Genomic DNA, 24,822 nt, shown 5'->3' on the forward strand with positions numbered 1-24,822 from the left:
CTGTCCTCATAGGAGAGGTGCTTCAGCCCTCTGATCATCTTCATGGCCTTCCTCTGGATTTGCTCCAATAGGACCATGTCCCTCTTATGTTGGGAGCTCCAGAGCTAGACACAGGACTCCAGGTGGGGTCTCATCAGCACAGAGCAGAGGGGCAGAATCACCTCCCTCAGCCTGCTGGTCACACTTCTTATGATGCAGCCCCTTCTGGGCTACAAGTGCACATTGCTGGCTCAAGTTGAGATCCTCATCAACCCCCTTGTGCAAGGGGCTTGTTTTCCCACTGGGGTTTTAATGTAAAACACATGTAAGTTGAAAAGTACTGGCTCCACACAGCAGAGTGTTCCCACCACTGTTTATCCTCTGACTTCCTTCGGACTCCTTGACTCTTGTGTCTGGCTGCAAGGTGGCCTAGTTTCAAGATGTGTGGCAGAGAAAAGTGATAGACTATGTACTGGTACCACAGCAATAGTTTTTACAGAATCAAACTGAGAAAATTAATTGGTGCCAAAAGTGTTTTCACCATCTCATGCCACAACTCTGCCTACTGAGTGCTGTAGGCTATTGCAAGGATCTACAAGAAAGAAGCCTTGCTCAAAGTTTCAGGTTGGGTTCTTGCTTATGCCAAATATATGTGGCACAGGAAGCAAAAAGGCCTCTAAATTTAGAATCGTTCTTCTGCTCCCTGTTGTTGTACCAGCCTTCAGCATACTGAACTGTTCTGACTCCCAGCTCAGGGGCTGCTGCAGCACAAAGCACTGCCAGCTCAGCTGCCTCCCTGCCAGCCACCATGGTTCCTCAAGGCCATCCGGGGAGACCTTTAGCTGACCAGATCCTTTGCACTATAAAGAGAGGACATTCTTCAGGGGGAGGGTCTGGCACCTCACAGTTTCTAACGCTAAATGTCTAAGGAACCTCCACAGTCCACCCTTACAGAACACCATACAACTGCAAATAGCGCTTGGAGCTTTCAGGGAGTTCTAGAACACATTTTTTGTTGGTGGCAATGGCTGGAGTCTAGTTGCAGTTTGATCAAGAGAGAAATGACCTGTTGTACTCAAGAGCAATGGTGATTTCTTTGGAAGAGCTCTCTTGCTGGAGCACTACAACTCCCCTCTCTGGTGACCTGGAACTTTCCAGAGATTGCCGCAGAGTCACAGAGTGGTTTTTGAGCCAAAGGCATGAAGAGGAAAAAAAATGAACATTTGAATAAATGACTTGCGTAGCAGAAGTTCAAATGGTGAAAAAAATGGGACTTGTCTGTCTGGGAAGCCAATCTAAGCTTGCTACCTGCATTGCCTGGAGACAACTTGGCTCACTCCCCTTTTCAGTGCGTGCTGTTATTGCAACAATATGCTCCTACTTTTTTATGCTTAGCTGAGGCCCTTCAGGTCTCCTCCTGGGCTTGGGTCCCTAGTAGCTACAATGCCTCGGGCCAGCACTATAGAGCAGCAATGAGGTGGAGTTCAAACTGGCAAGTATTTTCTCAAGGGCTCTGAAACTGAGTTTGAGATTCCACTAGCTTGCTCCTGCCTTATGGTTGCCCTTCCTTAATCCCACTAAGTAAAGCATTCCAGTAAAATCCAGCAGATCTAGCACTACTTAGCAGCTGGGCCAGGTGTTAAAACATGGTACCCTTTGAGTAAACCTTCAATTAGTCTTACAATAACGGGAGAGGGCAAACCATACTATAAACTTCAGTCTTCATAGCGCTAACAGACTCAGAAAAGTTATTGGGAAGTGCTCTTTATCTCTAAAGAGCGAATGAACTACTAACAGCAGAACACTTGTCTTGTTAAAAAATGTATCCTTCATTCAAGTGATTCATCAGAGGAGTTACAATGCTGGGAGTTCCTGCTTTTAAGGGCTCCTTTTAACAGCTGTCTATTAATAACAATAATAAAAAGAGAAGTCAAATTTAAAAGCAACAAACTATTATCTGTTAGGATTATGCACGGAATATTACACTAGAAACATGCCAAAAGCACTAAATTTGAAATTTAGAACAGCGACATAAGTGAATGAAATTTTAGAGAACTGCTTCTAAAGGAAGCACCAAAAACCTGAAGCGGTGATGATTTTTTATTTTAAGAGCCACTCTTCGTATTTTTTCAGTTCTAAGGAAATAGGAAGTATCTAGGAAAGTGATGAGTTATTTATGGGGCAGAAGATTTATCTGAGATTTTTTTTCCAGACAGTTATTTCTTATTTGACTTGCATGTTGCTATATTAGCTTTCCAAATAAATAAATAAATAAAATCAAAATATATATCTGTTAAATTCACAGCAGTGCTCAGAGTTAATGTGTTCTACTCGCACATTTACTTGTCACTTGCCTGGTGTGTACTTGCCTTGCTACTCCTAGTTGATAATGTCCATGCTGGAATCCATCACCTTCATGGCAGGATCCATCCTAATCTGTTTATTTTATAGTAAACACCTTTTATGAACACCTTTAGACTTAACTCTTTTCACTCTAGAAAATGTGAGACAATTACAATATAATTGGAGCACTTGGCTGTATGCTTTTATTAAAAGGCAAAATTAATCCATTCAACAGGAATGGCAGCATCAGCTGAATTGTGTAAGAAAAATATTTCAGGAAAAGCTGTCAAGTTTGATATGTTGCTAATTTCAGAGTCGTTATACACAGCCAAAAAATATTACTGCCATAACTGGTCATAGGTTACAAAACTGGACTTCCCTCTCCCACATTTACTTTTTTTTTTCATCTTTGGGAAACAGTTTGTTCTCCTGCAAGCTGTTAGTAGAAAGGGCACGTATGATTTGCCAGACTAATGTAATGTCTTATGTGCTCCTGTCAAATTCAAGAAAGATAAAATCTACAAGGATACTAAATTAAAAAAGAATGCGATCTCTGTTTTATAAATCATTGCTGCCATCCGCCCCCCAAACGTGAAGGACGGAAGCTGTCTTGTTAAAACGGTGCCGAAAAAAGAGCATAAAGTCTTGAAGCTTGGATGTGAATTAAACTAACTCAATGATTTATCTTTTTTTTTATTTTTTACACTATAGGCTTAAGCCTAAAAATGGCACCAAACACCAGCCTTTCCTACTTGGTGAGAAAATCCACGCTAACCTTGCAGAAAGGCAGGCGCCACTTCCACGGGTGCCGCCAGCCTGCCGCGGCGCCGCTGGCAGTGCCACAGCTCCGAGGGAAGCCTCCCGGCCCGGGCTGGCGGCCGCGCAGGGGCCGCTCGGCGCTCTCACAACCCATCGGTGTGGGGCTGCCCTCGCTTTCCCTCACGCACCACCCGTGTGGCAGTCCCGCCTGACTCACGGGCATTACGCCGCGGGGATTTACTTACAGGCTCCACAGCCAGCGCCGGCCGCGGGCGTGGGAGCTGCCGAGCCCGCCGTTTGCTTGGGATGACCCGGCTCACCCCCACCCCGCCACGGGGCGGTAGGGCGGCCCGAAGGGCGGCGAAACGCGAGTGGGTCTGTGTGCGGCAGCCGTTTCCCTCAGGCCGCGGGGGCTCGAGAGTAACGGCCAGCGCGCGCGGCCACATGCCCAGCCGCCACCCGCCGTGGCCACGCGCGGGCACCGGCCACCCCGCGCCCCCTGCCCGGCTCCCAGGGCAGGCAGCGCACGCGCACATGCGCCCCCACCGGCTCCCCGCGTGCACGTGCGCGGCCCGCTACGGGCTCCTCTCGCCGCGGCGCCTGGGTGCGGGTGCCGCGGCCACGCAAGACCGCGTCACGCGGAGCCACCCGGCCCCGCAAGGCCAGGGGCGCGCTTCCACGCGGCGATCGCCTGCGGCGAGCGCGCCCTATCGCGGTGCCCGTCCCGGTCCCCGTCCCGCCCGGTCGTGTCCCCGAGCTGTGGCCCACGTGCGCCGTGCCCGCCGCGCCGCCCGCGGGCGCCGGGGGACGGGGAGGGCGCCCGGCGCGGGTGACGGCGTGTCGGCCGGCCCCCGGTGGCGGGGCTGCCCGCGCGGCGCCGAGTGGGCGGCGGGGCGCGCGCGGCGGGGGCGGGGGATCGCGGGGTCTCCAGTGGGAACCGCGCGTTCCCTGTGGCAGCGCCGGGGAGGGCGGGGGGTGGGGAGGAGGGGGAGGGGGGAGAGCGGCCTGCTCCTCCCCCCTCCCCTCCTGCCTCTGCCCCTGGCCCGGGGCGGCGGGTGGCGCTGGCCGCGGCGGCTCGGGGCTCAGTGTCCTTGTGCGGAAATGACACACGGTCCCGTCACGTCACGCGAGAGCGCAGCGCGCGGACCCTCGCACACAAAGAGCCGGGGGGAAACGCGGGCACCAGCGGCGGCCGCTGCAGCCGCCCGCGCCGTCCCGGGGCTCTCGTGCCCCACGCGTGGAGCTGAGGTAAGTCCCGCTGCCGCCGCTCGCCGGCCGGGCGACGGGAGGGGCGCCGCTCCGCGCAGCCCTCGGCGGGGAGCGCCGCCCCGGCGGGTAGGGGAGGAACGGGGAGGGGGCCGCGCCGAGGAGCGGGGGAGCGGGAGGCGCGGGGCCGGGCCCTCCCCCCAGCGGCGGCGCGGGGCCCCGCCGCTGCTCTCTCCCTCCGCGGGGCGCGAGCTGCCGGGGGCGGGGGGCTCTTTGTTCGTTGCTTGGAACGTTGCTATAGTGCTGCGGCGCGGAGTGCGCCAGGGCGCGCGCGCCCGGCCCGGGTGCCTCCATCTGCGGGGCGGGGGGAGGAGGAGGCGAGGGGAGAGTGGAACGGTCACGCCGCCGTCACCTCCAGCCTCCCCGCCTCCCCTCCCCCTTCCCTCCTCCCCGCGCGCCGGCCACATAGATCCGCCCGGGCAGGGTTCGGACCGGAAGCACCAACCGCCGCCGCCGCCGCCTCGGGCTCGTGGGTCTGACCGCGGAAGCGGCCCCAGCCGCCGCGTGCGGGGCGCGCGGGGCGTCCTCACCGCAGCCCCCGCCTCCAGGCGGGGCCTCGCCGCTCCCACGTGGCGGCCGCCACCGCCTCTCGGCGGGGAGCCCTGGCGGTGCCGGGGGGCTGGCGGGAGAGCCCGGCGGTGCCGGGGGGCGAGCGGCGTGGCTGGCAGCTGCTCCCTCCCGCTATCGGCCGCTCGCCCGTGCCCTTCGGGGCGCGGCGCGCCGGCTGCGCGGGAGCCCGTGGAGCAGCGCGGGGCCGCGCACACCGTGAGGGCGAGCGTTGGGGTCAGGGCCCCGCTCGGCAAAATTGGGGGCGGGGGCGTCGGGCGGGTGGCTCCGCGGTAATTCACGTCGGTTCTCGGCGGGTCACGAGCCGAGGGCACCGGAGAAGGCCATCGCGGGGGAGCCGTGCCCCGGCCGCCCGCTGCCTCTACCCTACTTTCCCCTGCGGTATGTCCACACAGGCTTTTGTAAATAGAAGGGAACAAACTCTGAACCAGCAGAATGCGAGCCGGCCGCAGGCCAGCGGCCATGTGACGGCTTCCACATAGCGTTGACGCAGTCCCAGAGCTTTTTGGATTGAGGTGCGGGTAGAGTTTGTTGCTGCCACCTTTAAAAAGCAGCGTATGCCCGACCCCTGGGGCAGAGACGTTTAAACAGGGAAGGAACAAAAAAACTTTCCCTGCTTCTGGCTGATGCCTAATCATCAGTTTATGAATTTATGTGGATTATTATATCTAATAAAACAAATAGTTGCCGATGTATGTTCCTACATTTTCCTTTCATCTTCTGTTAAACTCAACACTGGATCAATGGCACTTTTTATCTTTGCTAAATATTTTCCTAGCTTAGCTAAGTCCAGTGGATAAAAAAGAAGAGTTGATTGCAGTTTGGAGGAGATTTTAAATCGTACGAAGTTCAGGTGGAACAGTATTTTTAAATAAAAGCAAAGAGTGAGGGGAGGACAACAAAATGTTTCTAGTAGATGCCTAATTGAAGCAAAACCAAATTGATGTGTTAATGCTGGAAATAAACTAGGTTAGCATTTTGCTGACCAGTGCAAGATTGAATTGGTGTTTGATAAAGTATGGGGGACAGATGGAGGAAACTTGTGAATAAACAGAAAAAGGTGATTTTTGGATTTTGTTTTAGTTTAAGCTGCAGATGTAAGTGAAATGAAATAAAAACCCAAATTGAGAAATGCCCTGTATGTCCTATTGGCAAAATGCCCTCATTGCAGAGTGGCTTCAGTGGAGACTTGAGGCTTCCTGTCCTCCTCCACAGGGCAGCAGAGGAGGTTTTCAAACTATGTTAAGTATAGGGATTTTATTGTCCATAAGGGTAATGCTTCCAACAACATCTACTGGTTCTTGTAAAAATATTTTTTCTTAGTTCTAGAACTTGTTACATATGTATTTATAGTCAGAACGTGATTGTAATGTTAGAATACTATTTTCTGAGGTATTGAATATTTCAGGTGTCAGTATGGGATATCAAGAATAAATTTTAGTCAAAAACTCCACTCCTGGGTCACTAGCAGCACCCTACTATCTCAAAATTATTAGAATATAAAGCATCTATTTTAGTATTCTTTATGTTGTCTGTTTGCATTGTGCTCGTTGTTCCGTTAACTGAGGCAACATTCTCATTTCACAGTTTCTTTAACATGGGTAGTCAATTTGAAATCAGTTATCTGGGTTTTTTGTTTGTTTGTTTTTTGGGTTGTTTTTTTTAAGTTAAGGTGGTTTCAGGTATCAGATTTCTTCAACCTAGTACCTTCTCTAAGAAACATCTCAAGCCTTTTCAAAAGTTTTGCTCAGAAAAGTCACAAGTTATAAGGAAACCTGACTAAATATATACACAGTACAGTCAGGTGTATAAACCAAACAATACAGGTTTCCCTCTGCCTCCCCAATTTCTGTATGTTGTAAGTGTCTTAGGTGTCATTTATAACATTAGTACTGACAGTGACCCTTTCTAGTTACTTGCTTTTTCTGAACGTCATACCAATGAGTGTGCTGATGAGATTTTCAGCAATAGAAGAAATAAGAAATAGAAAATAAAAAGAATTAATGAAAATGCAGAAAGTCCAGAAAAAAATGCATTGTTTTGGGTTTTTTTTGAGAAGGCCTTGTCAAAAATCTGTAATATTTACAGTCAATCACTGGCCTCCAGAACTGAACAGAAGGCAAACGTTGCCTCTAAGAGAGAGATTTTACAGCTCAGTTTTGGTAATTTGGTTGAACTGAATTTGAGTTGCATTGTTTTTTACAAGTCCGTGGAATCAAATGGACCCTGAGGATAATTGCAATATTGAAATTACTGAACCCAATGCTACAGCCAGGAAGTAAAAGATGCAGATTACTTGGGTCCTGAAGCAGAGCCCAGAACTCCAGTTGTCTGGGTTTGCTTCTGCACCCAGCAGGACGAAGGACAGCCTGGAAGGCCACACGCACCCCAAGCTGCTCTGGGCAGCCTGGGCAGAGGCACATGCCTTTGGTCCTGTCTCCTCCTGGGGTTGCAGGGCTGCGTGTTGAGAACAGGTGCTTGCTCACATTATCGCTTTATGCAGGAATTGTTCTTTTAAAACATAACGAGGGACAGTGTTTCATGCTGTCACAGCAGCCCCTCCGCTCACCTGTTGCACCGGACAGGGTTGCTTGCACTTGCCCACAGGAGCTTCCCAGACTGTGGGCTTCCCTGGGGAACCGTCGGTCACTTTGTGTGTTTTATCTGGTGTCTGTTTCGTATGAAATACAGGCAGAGACCCAGAGACAAGGAACAGGACCTCAGACACTTGGCTGCCTGGTGAGCGTCTGACTACTATATTGATTAATCACTGTCCCTTGCTGAGGATGAATATATTTACAATAGTTTTGGTTGGCTCTGGGTAAACCGCACTCTAATTACATAGCGTAATACCGTTGCAGTTTTGTGATAAAGTCCTGTTACAGGAAGGCATGTGTAAGAGGAGATGCTACTTTCGGCTGGTAAACAGCCGTTCAGTGTATAGATCTTGTAAAATTTAGCCAATGTTACCTCCTTAGAATATCAGCTTTTTTGGTATTCCCATCATTAATTTAACTTTACTAAGTTCCTTGTGCCTTAAGAAGAGTGTTATGTCTTTCACTGCATGCTGAAAGCAAGGAAATTGAGCAGCTTATTCCACATAGGCTACTAAACACATACTTAATGTTACTAGCAGACATGTGTATCTAAACTTTTGACCAAAATGTAAAGAACAATCCACCTCCTCAGAAAAAAATTACACTTAAGTAGAATAATTTTCTTTGAAGCTTCTGAGTTTTATATATGAAGCAATATACCACCATGAGGCTTTAAAATGAATAAGCATCTGATAGTACACAATGTCTAAACCCCTGTATTTTTAATAACATTCTTATAGTCAATAATGGGGAATTAGAGACATTTCTTCCAACCTACATGAAGATGCTAAAATATTTAGTGGGATGGTGTGCATTCAAGAAGCAGCATCTACACATTTACCATGCATAAATGAACTGAACAGGACAGTGTTATGCAAGCATTTAAATTATAAATAGCAAATTTTAGGAAACCGGCAACAGGCATTCTTATTATATCAAAGTATATTAGTTAAGGTAATGGTTAATTTACATTTGTAGTTATAATTAACATGTTATGAAATCAGAATTGCTTTCCACATACAGCATGTGGACTAGTGGACTTTATTTATTTATTAAGACAGAACTTGAAAGTGATCAATCATACTTTCTTTAAGAATGATTGTAAAGGCAGAGAACTACCTTGATCTTACATTATCAGCAAGATCTTTTCTCTTTGTGCTGTGTTTTTACAATGGTCACAATCATAAAACAGGGAAGGTATCCTCCAAGGCCAACACATGGGTAATTGTTATGTGGTAAATATAGTAGGTGATAAGAGACTGAAATATGTTTAGAGTATGATTTGCAGTTTGCTCCCTTACTCATAAAATCTTCTGTATGTAAGTGCTTTAAGTCCTTAAGGCTTTGGTGAGTGTTTCAGGTAGGCACATTTTTGATAAGCGTATAACATTTTTTGTTCTATTTGCAAAAGCAACATCAGGTTGGAAGTTAGCACCAAATGCACAGAGAAACATTTTGAAGCCTGATTTTTAAGGTATTCTTCCATGCTTTGGAACTCGCAGTGTTGCACTGTGCACTGAACTTCCCTGTTAGCCGCTGGTCACACCATTTCCATGTTGACTGTTGTTACCAAAGCAGTGCAATTAAGTATCATATCCTGGTAAGTCTTTTGAATAGAAGCATGTGTCTTAAGTGATAGCAGGAGAAGTGTAGGGAGTGTTAAGTCCTTTCATTGAGCTGTCTCCCTGTCTAATCCGATGAGAAGAGAGAGAAGGATCTGTGGGAAGCGGATTTGGCCAATAGTGACAGCCAAGGTGTGCTGGGACCCAACCCCCCCTCTTCTTTCCCTGCCCCCTTATGCCCTGGCCCACCACTCCTGTGCCATAAATCTTCTAGGACTTGGGGACCTGGGTTCTTGTCTACGCTGCAAAATCAAGAGCGGGAAAGTAAAAAAAAACCAAACCAAAACAAAAACAACCCACCAGGTTTACTGGCTTCTAAATACCTTTTTAAGCATTGTGCCACCGATAAGTGAAATACCCTACACTTACTTATGACTGTCCTCTATGAGAGTCCCACAGTACTGAGCATGTTCTGAAAATGGATGTTGAACCTTAGCCAGTAGGCCAGATTCAGAGGAGTTCCTAGTATAGTACTCCCAGCAGGGCTCAAAAGGTTTTGTGTGTGTGGTCCACCAGAAACTTGGTGTCTAGAATCTGGAACCACCTACAAATTTTGCTGGTGGCTGAGTGGGATTTCTGTGTCTTGCTGCAAATCACAAGGTCACTAACCAAACACACTTAGTTTGGTGTGTAGAGTTAGACTATAATGCATATTTGGTTAATTAGAAGTAGCTTAAGTTGAAACAGGAGGATGCAGTGCTGTATATCACGTCTGTTCTCTGCAAAGGGGCTCATCATACATTAGTTTTAAAAGAATAGTATTGTTGTTCGCATGATTGCAAATCTAGGTATTTTCATTTACTTATCTTGGAAGAAAAAAGCTTTCATCACTTGAAGAAAACTGCACTTTTTGACTTTAATTTTTTAACTGTTTCAAGTGTTAGGATGTCTGGAGAACTGAGCCAAAAAGAATGTTTGTGTCTTCCCAGGTGAGTGCTGGCATCCCCAGGCTCCGCTGCGTGGCACCCAGCAGTGGCTGAGCACAGGTACCTGTACAGTACCAGCACTAGTAGCTATCAAGGCAGTTTAGATGGGAAGGTGAGTATATACTAATACACCAGCAAGGTGTTTATTTTAAGACATGGATTACGTAGAAATTATAAACTACGTGCTATTTTGAGAAAGACCATTCTCAATAGATGAAATGTAGGCACTAAAACCTAGTAATTTATTGTTTGCTTTATGAGGATGGGGTCTACTTACCTCTTATTCCTTGATAGTGGAATTTGTCCAAGTGCTGCACATCTTCCTGACTATCCTACGTTAGACAGGTTTAGCTAATAACTGTACTAGCAGCAGACTGCCATTAATCAAAAGCAGTCTCTTTTGTAGAAAAAGTGAGAGTATTAGCTTAATTTCTCATGTTCAGGGGTGTAGGATCTATAATCAGGGTTATAAGAGTTATGTGTTCTGAGTTTTTTACCCATGCTTTAGCATAAGCATAGAGAAACAATGTTACTTTGCCTATTGTATGCCTGTTAGATGTTTCTGCACTGTTACAAGATATAAGATAGAAATATATATAACACATATAAGATAGAAACCAAAGAAAGAGAAAATGCTTCTAAAATAACTTGGTTTACAAATGAAAATATTTACAGGAAAAGTCCTAAAACATGAAGTTTAAGGTTGATGTTCGTATTTTGTAGAGCAAGATTTTTTTTTGCCAGTTCAGATGGAAATACAAGATATTTCAGATAAAATGTAGAGATATGGGTGTTTAGACTACGGCGCAAATCAATCTCATTAGGATCAGGATCTGTCTGTTGGTGTAGCTGCTGTTATAGGTGTTTGGTATGTTTTGGAATCCCTCCTTCTGGATCCTCTTTTCACCAGAAAGTAAGATGTGATGTAGCATCTGTATGTATCTCAGCAAGGTAAAGCTGCCAAGGCTGGTTCCTCTCCCAGTCATGGCTACATACCTGGTCTTCCAGCTTCAGCACAGGGTGTTCACCTCTTCCCACCTCTTCTGCTGTCCTGTAGATAGCAATGCGTCAGTAATAGTCAGTATTCTCTTTGAAAAAAAGACATATAAGGTAAGAAAGAAATATGTTTGTATACTCGACAAGGAACAACTGTCAGGTGTTTGCTTTACTGGATTGCTTTTTGCACTGTTTTGTCCCAAGTTTTTTTGAGTCTTTTTTTCTGCAGCTTTGTCTATTCTCACAGTCTGGGGCAGAATGCTACCTCAAAACAGGTTTTGACATTGCTGCCTCTTCTACACAGGCAATAATTATTAAGTACTGATTCACTGAAAGCAGTACTTTAGATAATCTGAAATGTTTTATCTTTAACAGACTTTAAACAATCAACAAAATTGTTGTTAACCTTACACAGACAGGCGTGCATGCATGGACATGCACATGCTTGTATGCTGGCCTCCCCCCTTCCCATAGGACCTCGGTTTTTATGGATGCAATGATACAATTGCTCTGTTGATATCTCTGTGTCCGTTCACTACTCACTTGTGAGTCCATTGCAACCCAAATTTGAAGCAAGATGATGGTGTAAATAGATAAGTGAAGTTTTGTGAAATGGCTGAATCAAGCCAGTGGCTTGCTGGTATAAGAGACATTTTAATTCCTCCTTTCCGTCCCAAATCTTGTGCATGCTCTGGAGCTGGGCCTGATTACTTGCCTTACCGTTTACCTCTGTGAGTTAGAAGAAAAGTAACCCAGCAAAAGAACAAGTGAACTGTTTTCTGTCAGTTCATTAAGCTGGACCAACTCACTGAAGGTTAAGATAGGCACCCATGCTTGGCTGAGGGAGCAGGTGGGACTGTGGGGCTCAAAATCCTCCCTTCTAACTGTTGACAATCTTTTAGCGTTTTGCTCTAATAGAGCAGTCTGGGATTATCTGGAAAACCATTTTGATTTCCACTGAAGAATATTCTGTAGTGCTATTGGCTAATTTGTTTACCGTCACCTCAGGCCCTCACAAAAAGACTCTGCCACACCTCTCGAGCACTGACACATGTTGGTCTTGTCATGCATCCCTCAGAGCTAAGCCTAGTGCAGTATGGAAAAGTATAAGAAAGATCTAGAAATGGAATGTCAATGTATCTGGGATATAAGGGCAAAATACAAACCTTTAGTCCTATTTGCTTTTCTTGAGGTCCAATGTAGCTTTTTGATGGTGCTGTACAAAGCACACTGTCTTAGGATTTTTCATAAAGAGCCATAGTGGCTGTGTCTAAATTAATGTATAATGTTGGGTTAGAAGACTGGATATTAACCCTCACCAGTGCCTATCAGGTGGTTTAGAAGCTGGTGTGGGCCACTGACGTTTCATGCTATTATGCCTCTACAGAGTTTGCAGAAGTTGAAGTTCAGTGGCTATAGGCTGGCATCATTTATACGTGGATCAGTTAATAAATACAATTCCTGAAATTGAGGCTTATGGTGGGTAGAAGGAGTAGATATCTAAGGGGTTTGTAGTCGCTCTGCATCCAATTGAGAGAGACTTTTTCTGATAACGTGATGATGAAGACAATCTCGTGTAATCATCTTAAGGATGTCCTTTATAAGGCTGTATATAGGGGTCATGTTGAAGATCAGCACATCAGAGGATATTTTGGCTTCTAGAGTGACCCAGTATGAGCTGATATAAATTATAACCCCATGTATCTTTGGTGTGGGTGTGTGTGCTACCTGTTGCAGTGCAATCATACTAAATCTTGCCCTTGATGGGACCTCGTACTTACCGTTAACCACTGTTAGTTACTGACAAAGAAAAATTTGTAACTACACAGTATTTGAGTATTTGCAGAGATTTTTAACAATATTTTGGGATTAAAGAAAAAAAAATATTGAACAGTATTTGAAAGTAAAGTGGAGACATTTTTTTTCACTCCAAACCAGATTTATCTCTCTCTTTCTCTCCTTCTCTATCTTTTAAATTTCATTATAATTCCCACTCCTGGGCTGTGTGTACACTTTTGATTGACTGGTAGCTTTATTCACTTGCTCCAGCCAGAGAGAAGCCTGCCTTGTTTTCAGACCTTGGCTAAGGGGTAGGCAGGAACAGTTTAAAAAAAAACTATTTGGAAGGAGAATGTAACTGTGAAAAATGTGAAGTAATAATATTCGGGGGCCAAGGAAACATGTTGCTGTGTGTAGATGAACATGAGTGGTATGTGACAGTTTACCGATCACTAGTTGAGAGTGTCGGTTTGCAGCTGTGTGCCCTGTAATGGTCAGTGAGATCTGATTATGTTGCTTGCTTTGTAGATCTCCACAGGATTTGGAATGTCTTTTAGGAACACGTCCACAGATTGATGTTTGCCCCCAAGCAACATGCAAAATTTGTTTTCAAGGAAACAGAAACACAATTGAGTCTTTCATGTGAGAAGTAATGCTAAAATCATGCTGGAATAATACATGTATTTGTTTTTCCTTATGAAAAACATTCTTACATTATTTAGAGGCTGACAGAAAAAAAGTAGTTACTGTAGATCTACAGATTGCTCTGCTTGAATTGATGTGATCCATATCAAAAGATCAAAGATTTTTAGATGAAAACTTATTCCAACATGTATATTCCAGTTTATAATGAGTTTTCCTTCTGTGATGACTTTGGATCACCCACAATGACAATATAAAAACACTTGACTGCAGTAAGAAATAGTGACTTGCTACAGGATGGAGAGCTTAATGTAGTTAGCTTCCACTTATATATTGCCAAGATGCCTTTTAGACAAGGTTAAAATTACTTCTACTTTTCTCCATCTCAGAAAAAGACACACAGTTTTAAATACATTCCTAGCTGTCGTATGTTGTCTGCAGTATAGTTTCTATGTTGACAGGTCTATAGATGTCCATGAAATTTATTGGAAATAGCTAGGTTCTACAAATGTACAGATTGGAAATTATCCATAGGCTGTTAATGCCCAATGGCTCTAGATTGAAAGTAATTAGGAAAACAGATGTAGGTATTTCCTGATTCCAGAAGACGCTGATACTTATTTTTGTATTTTTGTTTTGTTCTCTAGTGAAATAGAAGATGAATTCAGCTGAAATCACTGATGATGATGAAGGTAAAATATTATACTTTGTGTAATTCATGATCAGGCAAAAATACTTGTTGAATGAAAGCCTTTGTAATCTGATAAAGAATGCACTTGGATCAAGACAAATTACGTTAATGTTTTTTAAAAAGCTATCTAAAACACACCATTATCTTTGTTACTCATATTTTCTGCTCTACATCCTTCTTCCCCTTTGAAAAAATCTTCCTACTGCAACTTTATTTGTTTATACTTCAGACTTCTTTGGGGAAGAAACTCATTTAGTGAATGACTGAACGGTTCCTAGCATAAAAGAAGCTTGACTTTGGGGTGGCCTCAGCATACACATATCCTATAAGTCATAAATAATTACGTTCTTCAAGACACGTTCTTCAAGTTTCTTTATTCATAAAAAGAAACAAACAACAAAAGATTATATTAAGGGTGTCATGGTTTTCTGGAGAGAGTGCTTTATCTTTCTAAACCTTCTCTTTTTCCAGTAAAAATTCCTAAAAAAAATGTTGTGAAAGTAGAAACAGAAAATGAAGATGAAGCTCTAGACTGCTCGGTAACATCCAGATCTGCTGAGAAACACTCACTGGATGGCGCAGTTACTTGCCTACAGGATTCCAACAAGCGGAAACAGACTTCACTTGGTTGTGATGGTTCAGGGAGCCAGCAAGATGTCTTACCCGGTGTGAAGAAAAGACGCTTTACACAAGAGGTGACTTCTCTATACGTGACTGTGTGGTTTTTCTGTTCGTTTTTCATAGGCTAAATTCATTGCTACTATAGACAAAATGCAAGTCATTTAACTAGACTTGCGTTAGTAATGAGTTCAAGGCAAGTATGGCTAATCTTAACCCAGTTTGCACACATTGCTTGTCCGGGTATTTCTTCAGATAATGTGGGAGCAATCATATCTATGAAGTACAGTTATAGGTTACTTCATTCACGTGAAGTATATTTTTGGTTTTTTTGTCAGGGAATGTAGGAGCAGGTAGTGATTTGGATTAACTGAGCATGACTCTGATTACAGTCCCTCTTGTGTCACAACGTCCTTCAGCTGGATTCTCAGTGGTAGAATCAGGGCTGTTATTCTTCCTTCTGTGACACAGATTTTTATGTCAGTGAACAAGTATGAATTTGTGTATTACTTGAAAGATAAAAATGCAGGGATGCAGAAGACTTCAGCATATCAAGAGCAGAATGTATTACGACTTCTGAACTGGTGCAGCATCCCACTTGTGACAATCCAGGTGTTTGTCCAGCCCGTGAAGGAGATGCCCAGTCTTTTCCATTATCCTGTTTGAGTGTTTCAGCTCTCTAGAAATCAGAGATTTTCATTAATCTTTGCTGAAACTGAGCAAGTTTCTTTTTGTCCTTGTTCCTTTCAGTATGGAGAGCAGTGATCATCTGTTCCTAGACAAGTCTTCTGCACATGGGGAAATTGTTGTGATGTTGTCCACCTTCAGCCCTTTCCAAGACTAAAATTCTGTTTTATCAGCTCTTCTTCAGGAGTCACCTTATATTTTTGTTGTTCTCTTTGAAATTCCCGGAAGAGTAATGTCCTGTGTTGGGCAGTCACATCTCTTCTAATAGCCTCTAGAGCAGTGTAATGGCCTTCTCTTTTTCACACTCAGCACTTTATTAAAATAACCTAGATTCAAATTCATCCTCTTTTGAGTAACTTCAAGCCCTGGGTTATATTTAGTTTATGACCTACTCTGATGCACATATCCTTTTCTGCTGTTCTGCTACCTAGCCAGTTATTCCGTGTTGTATTTGTGCATTTCATTTCTCCTTTCTAACCGTAGCTCTTCATATTTCTTTTTCTTGACTGTCATCTCTCTGACTTCTCGGGGCTGTTTTTTTTTTTCCCTGAATGCCTGCGGTAGGTAGGTTTTAATCTTTTTACATGGTTTCTTTCTTTACCTTTATCTTTATCTTTTTACAGTTGTTTTACTTATGTCCAGATTCTTGAAAGAGTTTCATAATAGTCTCTGAACTGTGCTTGCATTGAATTTTACTGTTTGCCTTTAATACATTTTAAAATTTATTTGAAGTGAATTATAACTTTGGACTTACAATATCAGAAAGTGACCCAGTAACAATGATGAAAATTCACTCTTGACTGACCCCAATGAATCAGCATGTTTAGTTAAATAACCAACCAGAAATAGTCCTCAATCCTAACAACATTTTAAAAGTTAATTACTTTTCTAGTACAAATATTTTGTTTTAGTTGATTATTTTGTTAACTATTAATGTTTAAACAGGAGACAAAATGTTAATTATTTTTGAGAATATTGTGCTTGCAGTATATTTTTACTACACATCACATAGGCATCCATGTATGATATAAGCAGAGCTGTACTATTTATGTTATAGAACTGTACTATTGGGCTGGTGATTATATTACTAAATGACTTTCTGTCAGAAGACATTTCACTTTTTTAAAACGTTGGTTGTCATTTCATAACCAGAAATTAATTTTCCCTAATTTTCTTCAATTTTCTTTAAAAAAAGTGTAGAAGATTGTAAGATTAAAAAATTTACATGCAAGACATTTCCAAGTTCTCATGTGTTTGATAGAATAGTTTTATATATTTCTTGCTCATATATTTGTTCTTCTTTGTTGATATGGAAGCATATTCTGTTCTGTATTCTTACATATATTTAGACTTTGTTTACTGAACATAATAAAGATAATAAATTAGCTAGACTATGACACTGAACAGAACAAAAACTAAACAACTTTGAACACTTAGCTTAGGATGCCAAGATGATGTGACTGTTTCACAATTACTTATATTGGTCGATGTTTACCAAAATACTGCATTTTGCAAATGTTCAAAGAATATATATAATATAAAAACTTGCTGTGCAAATCTAATATAAAAAGCAGCACTATCTTATGTACATTGAGTCTCACGGAACGTTATCTTTGCTTATTTTTTGACCGTACATTAAAACTGATCACCTTAAATGGGTGTAGTATTACCTGAAATATATTGATTTTTAAGGATCAGTGTTACAGAAAGCTAATTAAAAATACTAAATACAACTTCAATTGGAGAATTTACAAAAAGCCATGTATTTATGCTGTGGATAGTGATGCTCCCAGATGGAAACTGTATAAAGACAAGATAACTAAAAACAAAAGGAAAGACAACAAGAATACATCAGAAACAGAAAATCCTTAACTATAGGCCCAAATGTGTTGTCCTCTCTTAGTCAAACACTATGTGTTTCTGAAATGGAGATAACGAAATCTGACCCGCAGCCAGATCCAGACACTGAGCTGCGTTAGTGAAAGGGCAGAAGTTGTACTGCCATAGCAGCCGGGATCCGCTGCAGCTCTGAGCCTGAGCGCTTCTCCGGAGCACCGCGGCCACAACCGGGTGTGCAAACTGGCACAGTGCTCAGAGTGCAGTAAGATATTTCAGACAATGCGTTTGTGCTGCTTAATACATATTCTAATACTACTTTGCCCTGGCTCTGTGTGTGTGGTGTACATTAAGAGAAGTTACCCCCACATTGCCAAGTTTTATTATGTAATTAATTAGGGAAAAGGTACAGCAGGAGTTCTGATGAGAATTGACAGGCAACTGGTGGCCTGTGGCAAGCTATTCAGTAGAGAAGGAACTGAATTCATACTCTGTATTGTGAAGCAACATTTGGAATATTGTCTGAAAACAGAAGTGCTAATGGAAGAGCTAGCTGCTTAGGTAGCAGGTCTCATTGTACATGTAAGAAATTTATTGTCCAGAATTGCAGTTTTGTTTTGCTCTTTTGATTTAAAACGGTAAAATAAACTTGCAATTCAGTCTGAGTGTCTGACTGGAGAGCAGAACTATGTTTATTGTTAGAGGAGATTTTCCTGACCTGCTTTCAGGTGATGTCCATTTGAGAGAGCTCTATTACCATCTGGAAATAACCGCTGCATCTCCACTGACAAGTCTTGGTGGGGTGTGATGACTTCAGTCCCAGTATAGGAGCCTACAGTTAGTTGGGAACAATGTGCATCTACAGCCTGCTCACAAGTCAGTCTCTTGTGTTCTGGTATTTTACAAGTCACGAAGAGGTGAGTTAGGTAGGGTATATTGTCCCACTTGCTGAGGTAGGTCACCCTGTAGTAGCTGGTGGCGTTAACAGGACTCTGGTTCCTCATTGTCCTCATAGTAAGTGTGCTTAAATGTGCGGGGGACTGGAGGAACAGTCTTCTAAATGGGACCTGGCAGTCAGGTGTCCTAAGCATCACCATGGCTATGATTCTACGCACTGTGAAATATATTGTCTTTGCATTATGCGTTTGTTTTATCATCTGTCCATCCACACAGCTTTGGTTGTGAAAACACAAGGTCTCATATGTAGGGTTGTATGATGTGAATGAGAGCAGAACTTGGAAACACAACTTCAATTTAGTCTGCTGGTTTCTAAACGTGGAGTAGAAACCAGCTTGTTCTCTCCGAGCCTCTTCTGAGTATGCATTGCATTAGAAATAAAAAGCAATTAGATTAAATTTGTCACTGCAGTAAGCAGATGCCAGGTGTGAGTAAACGTAGGGATCAGATTCGTTTCATGAGTGTTACAATTCTGTTTTTTCAAAAAGGAATCTTAATTCAGGTCTCTCTGTAGGACGTAGTGGGGTCTTCACTAGAATTTCAAGTTGCTTGTGTCTTTCAGCTCAGACTTCAGGTCTGTGTTCGATCTGTTTAAGTACTTGAATGCAAATTCTCTGTTTTTTATCTAATTAATGTTCTGTGGAAGAAGCCAAGCAAAATGTTTTAGTACAGTTTTCTCTAAAATCTGTGAGTGTTTTCCCATGTTTGAGTTTTGTATGTTGGATTTTGATTCTGTTGCATCTACTCAACTTCCTAAGAATTATTTGCAATATCTCTGTGTTTGCAAAAAAACCCAATCCACCCAAGCCCTGCAGATTTGCTAAGAGTTGATGAAAATGCTTACTTCCAATTTTGAGCGATGAGGAAGACTTAGTTATTGGGAACATTAATTCCTTAAGAGTTCATTACTTTTTTTTTTGTATAAATAATTTAGAAAATTAGAAACCCATGAGTCTAAACTTCCCTGTCTTTTAGAAATGAAGAAATGTTACACTTCCTTTTTTAAAAAGACAATATCAAAGTACTTTTCACTTTGTTTTTAAGTTTTTGTTATTTAAAAAGGATACTTCTTAAAAATTACAGTTATTCTTAGAACTTGTTTAGGAGTTGTATACCATTATAAAGATTAAAATACATATATATAAGTCTTTCACATCAGGAAGAAAAGAAGTAGCATGATTTCGGTGTCTTACAGCCTTTGTGGTATTTTCAAAAGCTAACCTAAAGAGAGTGCTGGAAGGTTAAATGTAGTTGTTGGAGGCAGTGGCAAGGTCACAGGACTAGGAGTCAGAAAATCTAGATTCTATTCTTGGCTCTGTTGCTGACTTGTTGCCACCCAAATTCTCCACAGACCAAGATCTCATATGCAAGGTGAAGCATATTGATACTTAATTTGGGAGAGTATTTAGAGCTCTGTGGGTGAAGAGTGCTGAAGTTTATTATTGCATTTCTGTTCCGTGGAGAAAGTCATGAGCAAAACTAAAACAAACTAAATAATACTTTACTGTATTTTTATTTTTCCTAGTGAATTAATTAAATTTGATGTATTTAACACAACTAAGTTTTCTGGAGAAAATTTGACTTTTCATATTTATGTAACAATGCCTGCTTAAGGGGCATATATTTGCAGCTAATATTTCTAAGGCAGTCTTACTAATGCAGTATTTATTTATTCAAAGGGCCCCCTTTCAAACATGAAGAACAGAGATGCTGGCTCACCCACTCAGGTAAATGCAGAGCAGCCAAACAAGAACAAGAATCCTAATGTAACGTGGCTCTGTGAAGAAGAATCCTTCAGTGACATAACCACTCTGTCTTATAAAAAACCTCTCTATGGCATCTCACACAAAATCACGGAGAAGAAGAACCCACCAGGAGCAGAGCAGTTCACTTCCTACGAGTTGTTTGAAAAAATCAACCCCAGCAGCCCCTCGCATCTTCGGACTTTGAACGATCAACGCAAAAGGGACTCGGCTGCAGCCATTGCCATAACAGGGGCCACCGCAGATTCTGACCCAAATATATATTCTTTGATACAGAAAATGTTTTACACGCTTAACACCCTCAATACCAATATGACTCAGCTTCACAGCAAAGTTGACCTGTTGTCTCTGGAGGTTAGCAGAATTAAAAAGCAAGTCAGTCCAACAGAGTCGGTCGCAGACTTCAAACCTCCCCCGGAGTACCAGCTGACTTCTGCCGAGCTCAAACAAATCATGGATCAAAGCACATCAGGCGGAGACTTGGCTTGCCGGCTGCTGGTGCAGCTCTTCCCAGAGCTCTTCAGCGACGATGAGTTCAGCAGAAGCTGCAGCGCGTGCGGCTTTCTCAACAAGAGGAAGCTGGAATCTCTTCATCTGCAGCTTATCCGTAACTATGTGGAAGTTTGTTACCCTTCTGTGAAGAATACGGCTGTGTGGCAGGTGGAGTGTTTGCCTCAAGTCAATGATTTTTTCAATAGATTTTGGGCTCAAAGGGAAATGGAAAACAGTCAGCAGAATGTGCAATCGTCCAGTTTTTATGAGGCGGAGCAGGTTGAATCCTCTCATTTTATGGAGGATAAAGAGCAGGAGGAAGCTTTGTCCTTGGACAGGAGTAATGCCATTGCCTCAGATTACATGCTGGATGCTCAGGATCTCAATGAATTTTTAGATGAAGCCTCTTCGCCAGGGGAATTTTCTGTCTTTTTGTTACATAGATTGTTTCCGGAACTCTTCGACCACAGAAAATTAGCTGAAAGGTATAGCTGCTATGGAGACTCTGGAAAACAACTGCTGGATCCTCATCGGCTTCAAATAATCCGTAGGTACACTGAAATTTATTTTCCAGATGTGCAAGAAGAAGAAGCCTGGTTGCAGCAATGTGTTCAGCGCATAAATGACGAGCTTGAAAATACATATATGGATGGAAGTGAATGTGATCAGATGAGAGATGACTGTTACGATTCTTCTAGTCTACCAGATGATGTATCAATCATAAAAGTGGAAGATAGTTTTGAATATGAAAAACCTGGCAGACGCTCAAAAAAAATTTGGCTTGTACCCATAGACTTTGACAAACTTGACTTTCCCCCTCCCGATTTTGATGTCCCTGTACCAGATTACCTGTTGAACAAAGAACAGATTAAAAGCATATATGAAAGCAGTCTTTCCATAGGTAACTTTGCCTCTCGATTGCTTGTTCTCTTATTTCCTGAACTGTTTACCCATGAGAACTTACGGAAGCAATACAACTGTAGTGGCTCTTTAGGCAAGAAACAGCTCGACCCCACTAGAATTAAATTAATTCGACATTATGTGCAGATACTGTACCCCAGAGCAAAGAATGACAGAGTGTGGACATTGGAGTTTGTTGGGAAGCTTGACGAGAGGTGTCGGCGAAGGGACACGGAGCAAAGGCGCACATACCAACAGCAGCGGAAAATCCACGTGCCGGGGCCCGACAGGAGGGAGTTTCTCAGCTATGCAATAAACCCCGAGAGGTTTCGAGAAGAATTCGAAGGGCCACCGCTGCCACCGGAAAGAAGCAGCAAGGATTTTTGCAAGATACCACTCGATGAACTTGTTGTTCCTAATCCAGACTTCCCTGTGCCTTCTCTGTATTTGCTGTCTGATAAGGAGGTAAGAGAGATAGTTCAGCAGAGCCTGTCGGTTGGCAACTTTGCTGCCAGGCTTCTCGTAAGACTCTTCCCTGAACTCTTCACTCCGGAAAATCTCAGACTGCAATACAACCATTCAGGTGCTTGTAACAAAAAACAGCTCGATCCTATCAGACTGAGACTGATCCGTCATTACGTGGAGGCGGTTTACCCCGTGGAGAAAATGGAAGAAGTGTGGCATTATGAATGTATACCCAGCATTGACGAAAGATGCCGGCGTCCTAACAGAAAAAAGTGTGATATACTGAAAAAAGCAACGAAAGCAAAAAAAGTGACAGACTCTTTAAATTCCTAAGACTTTGACCACTAAATTATTGTCAGGATTATGCTTTGGTTTGGACTGAGAGGCCTGGTGGGAGCTGAGGGTGCTCAGCATCTAGGACAGTCAGGCACTGAGGTTGTTGCCTTTTAATGCGTGTGTTGTATCTCGTGGGCACTGCAGCAGTGGGAAGTGGCTTTACTACATCTGTACATGGGCAAAGACCATCAGTCAGCGGTGACAGAGCAACCAGTGGCTCGCTAAGAGCCTGATTTTCACCGGTGCAAATACATGTGGTTAAACTGTAGTACTCCACTCCCCATTTCTGCATCTTCTTTTTTGATCACTTTCTAATAGTAAAGAATTTTTTTTAAGTCATTCTGCTCTTCAGGGGCAATTTTTCATTATACCCTTAGAAACAGCCTTGTTAGTTAATTTGGAGTTTGAAATTTAAAGTTAATTTAAATTTGAAAGTGCCATGTTCATTGGAAATCATTGGAACATTAGACTTTGCTTCTACAGTAACTGCAGCTTCACATTTGTTTTGTTCTTGATGATATGGAGATACTGAAAATAATAATACTGTGTCAAAGAATGGGTCAGAACGGTGTAATTTGCCTTTTTTGACTGTTACCCAGGTTTTATTTCTAAAACCAAGAATTAATTGTTGAATAATTGAGATGTGAGCATAGACACAATGTGATTTTTGTTGGTTTTTTTATTTTATTTTTTTTTAATATTGACACCACAAGCTTGATCCTGCCCCTGTGAGTTCTGTTTGTGTTTTGTCCAGTGTCACTGCTGGCGTGACTGAGGATGGCTCGTCTGAATTAAGCCAGCAGAACAGATCCAAGCCTATACCCGTGGAATGTCTTGCCATTGCCTGCTTGCCACTCTGTTTGTAAAATAACAAAGACAACAACAAAAAGACCTGATACAAGAACTTAGAAAAATTCTAGACCTTACTCTCTATCAAAATCATGACTCCAAAGGTTTCCAGTATTCATATTGAATTGCATATATAAAAAGTATGTGCAAAGACTGGGTTTGTGATGGAATTAAGTGTTTTGAGGTTCCCATGTATGAGCTGTGGTAACGTAACTTATTATTTGTGTGAACGCAGCACCATCTGGGTATTTCGGGTGTAAGGATATTGAACTCTCTCAGTTTGCCAAATTGATTTAGTCTAATTAGTACCTATTTGTGAGTCATAACTGTATATGTATAACTTAGGTTCATAAGGTCAAGTTTGCATCATTAATATGTTCAAGTGTAACAAAGACCACCCAGAACCCAATGTGAATTTGCTGTATGATTTGTCACTGGAGAGTGCTGCTTTAAAACTAGTTCTCTTGTTCTTTTTTTTAATACTGATAGTGTGAGTGAGAGTCAGACATGAATTTTTAAGTCAGTAAAGACAGGAATTGCTTCCTGACTGTCGCTGGAACACCTTGGAGCAATTGTTCATGTTCTCTGTGGTCCTTTTTTGTTGTTTACTTAGATGGGTCATAGTATCAAATTTTAAGTCAGTTCCAGTGTAATTTTCTATTTTAGCATTTGTAAGAAGTACAAAATACTTGATATTTTTACTTCAGATTTTTAGAATTTATTGTTCTTAGAGTCATATTGATCCCTTTCTTTTAAAAGCAAAACAAAATGTTTTCTTCTAATGTCAAGAACTAGTAAAAGTATTATGGTAGGCCGGGAGTAAGTCATAATAGATCGTAGCATTTGTTCATTTTCCCCATATGCTAGCAACATTCTCAAAGAATGTTTGAAGAAAGTGATGAATGTACTAAATAATACACTGATACTGTTTATATCCATTTAAATGTTTCCTGTTGGTTTAAATAGTAGCAGACTGTGCACAAAATGGATATCAGAGCAAATATGGCTATAATAAAATGAAAACATTTTACCAAAGATAAAGAACTGATACCACAATGTCTGCATCCTATCTTTCATTTCAGTGCATAAATTTGGCAGATTGAATGTATCAGAAACCAAGACTTTCTCTTGTAATTGTATGCTACCTAGCACCTCTGTGAAATTTTTTACATGCACTTTTATGGGAGATGTAAAATGACAGAAATTATTAACAGCTCTTTAATTTGTTGTTCTGAATGGCTGGCCAGAAGGTAAGAAATACATTTTCTTATCTCAATGTCATATGCGTTTCACCACTTAGTGATTTTGAAGCTCCCAGAAGAATTCGATATGAATTAAACTTTGGTACAATTGACAGGTGTTACTAGCTAGCATGCAAATTGGAGACATAGTGTCTTTTACTGTAGATGTTAACATTAAGTCAAAAACTCAGTCCGTTTTGTATTATCTATGAAACAGTGAAAAAACCGTTTTCACCTTTAAAATTACATTTTGGAAAATGGGCATAGAAAGATTTTAATTGTGGGGGTTTTTTTTGTCTAATTGCTGTGTACATTCCTTTTTTCTCACTCTTTACAACCCTTTCATGATTCGTTTGATTGTATGTTTTATAACTGATCTCAAGAAAACACAGACGTATGGACAGTGACATAGGTCACTAATGAAAGCTCTTGCAGTTGCATCTGACGTACAGCCACTTCATCCAGTTGATCAGTCTTGTAAATAAATTAAAAGTATATTATTTTCATACAA

At 42.3% G+C, this 24,822-nt stretch overlaps 1 protein-coding gene across 4 annotated transcripts; it reads left to right on the forward strand.

Annotated features, from left to right (window-relative positions):
- Positions 1-4,081: 4,081 nt before the first annotated feature.
- Positions 4,082-24,822, forward strand: BEND3 (BEN domain containing 3). Of its 4 annotated transcripts, none has more exons than XM_082048850.1 (5): positions 4,082-4,329; positions 10,063-10,171; positions 14,124-14,168; positions 14,639-14,862; positions 19,945-24,822. In XM_082048850.1, exons 3-5 carry the CDS (start codon positions 14,135-14,137, stop codon positions 22,216-22,218), a joined length of 2,532 nt encoding a protein of 843 aa, XP_081904976.1. In that variant the 5' UTR covers positions 4,082-4,329; positions 10,063-10,171; positions 14,124-14,134; the 3' UTR covers positions 22,219-24,822. The 4 variants fall into 4 exon arrangements, with proteins under 4 accessions (XP_081904976.1, XP_081904979.1, XP_081904977.1 ...); XM_082048851.1 differs by lacking the exon at positions 4,082-4,329 and adding an exon at positions 6,882-7,653; XM_082048852.1 differs by lacking the exon at positions 4,082-4,329 and adding an exon at positions 9,093-9,111.

The sequence above is a fragment of the Streptopelia decaocto genome, assembly GCF_964273445.1.
Source record: "Streptopelia decaocto genome assembly, chromosome: 3".
NCBI lineage: Eukaryota > Metazoa > Chordata > Aves > Columbiformes > Columbidae > Streptopelia > Streptopelia decaocto.

Bases quoted from the DNA above. Each gene is read 5' to 3' on its own strand.
- BEND3 (XM_082048850.1), top strand. From the start codon at position 14,135: ATGAATTCAGCTGAAATCACTGATGATGATGAAG. The intron at 14,169-14,638 runs GTAAAATATTAT...CTCTTTTTCCAG, and splicing joins AATCACTGATGATGATGAAG to TAAAAATTCCTAAAAAAAAT. The intron at 14,863-19,944 runs GTGACTTCTCTA...ATTTATTCAAAG, and splicing joins AAAGACGCTTTACACAAGAG to GGCCCCCTTTCAAACATGAA.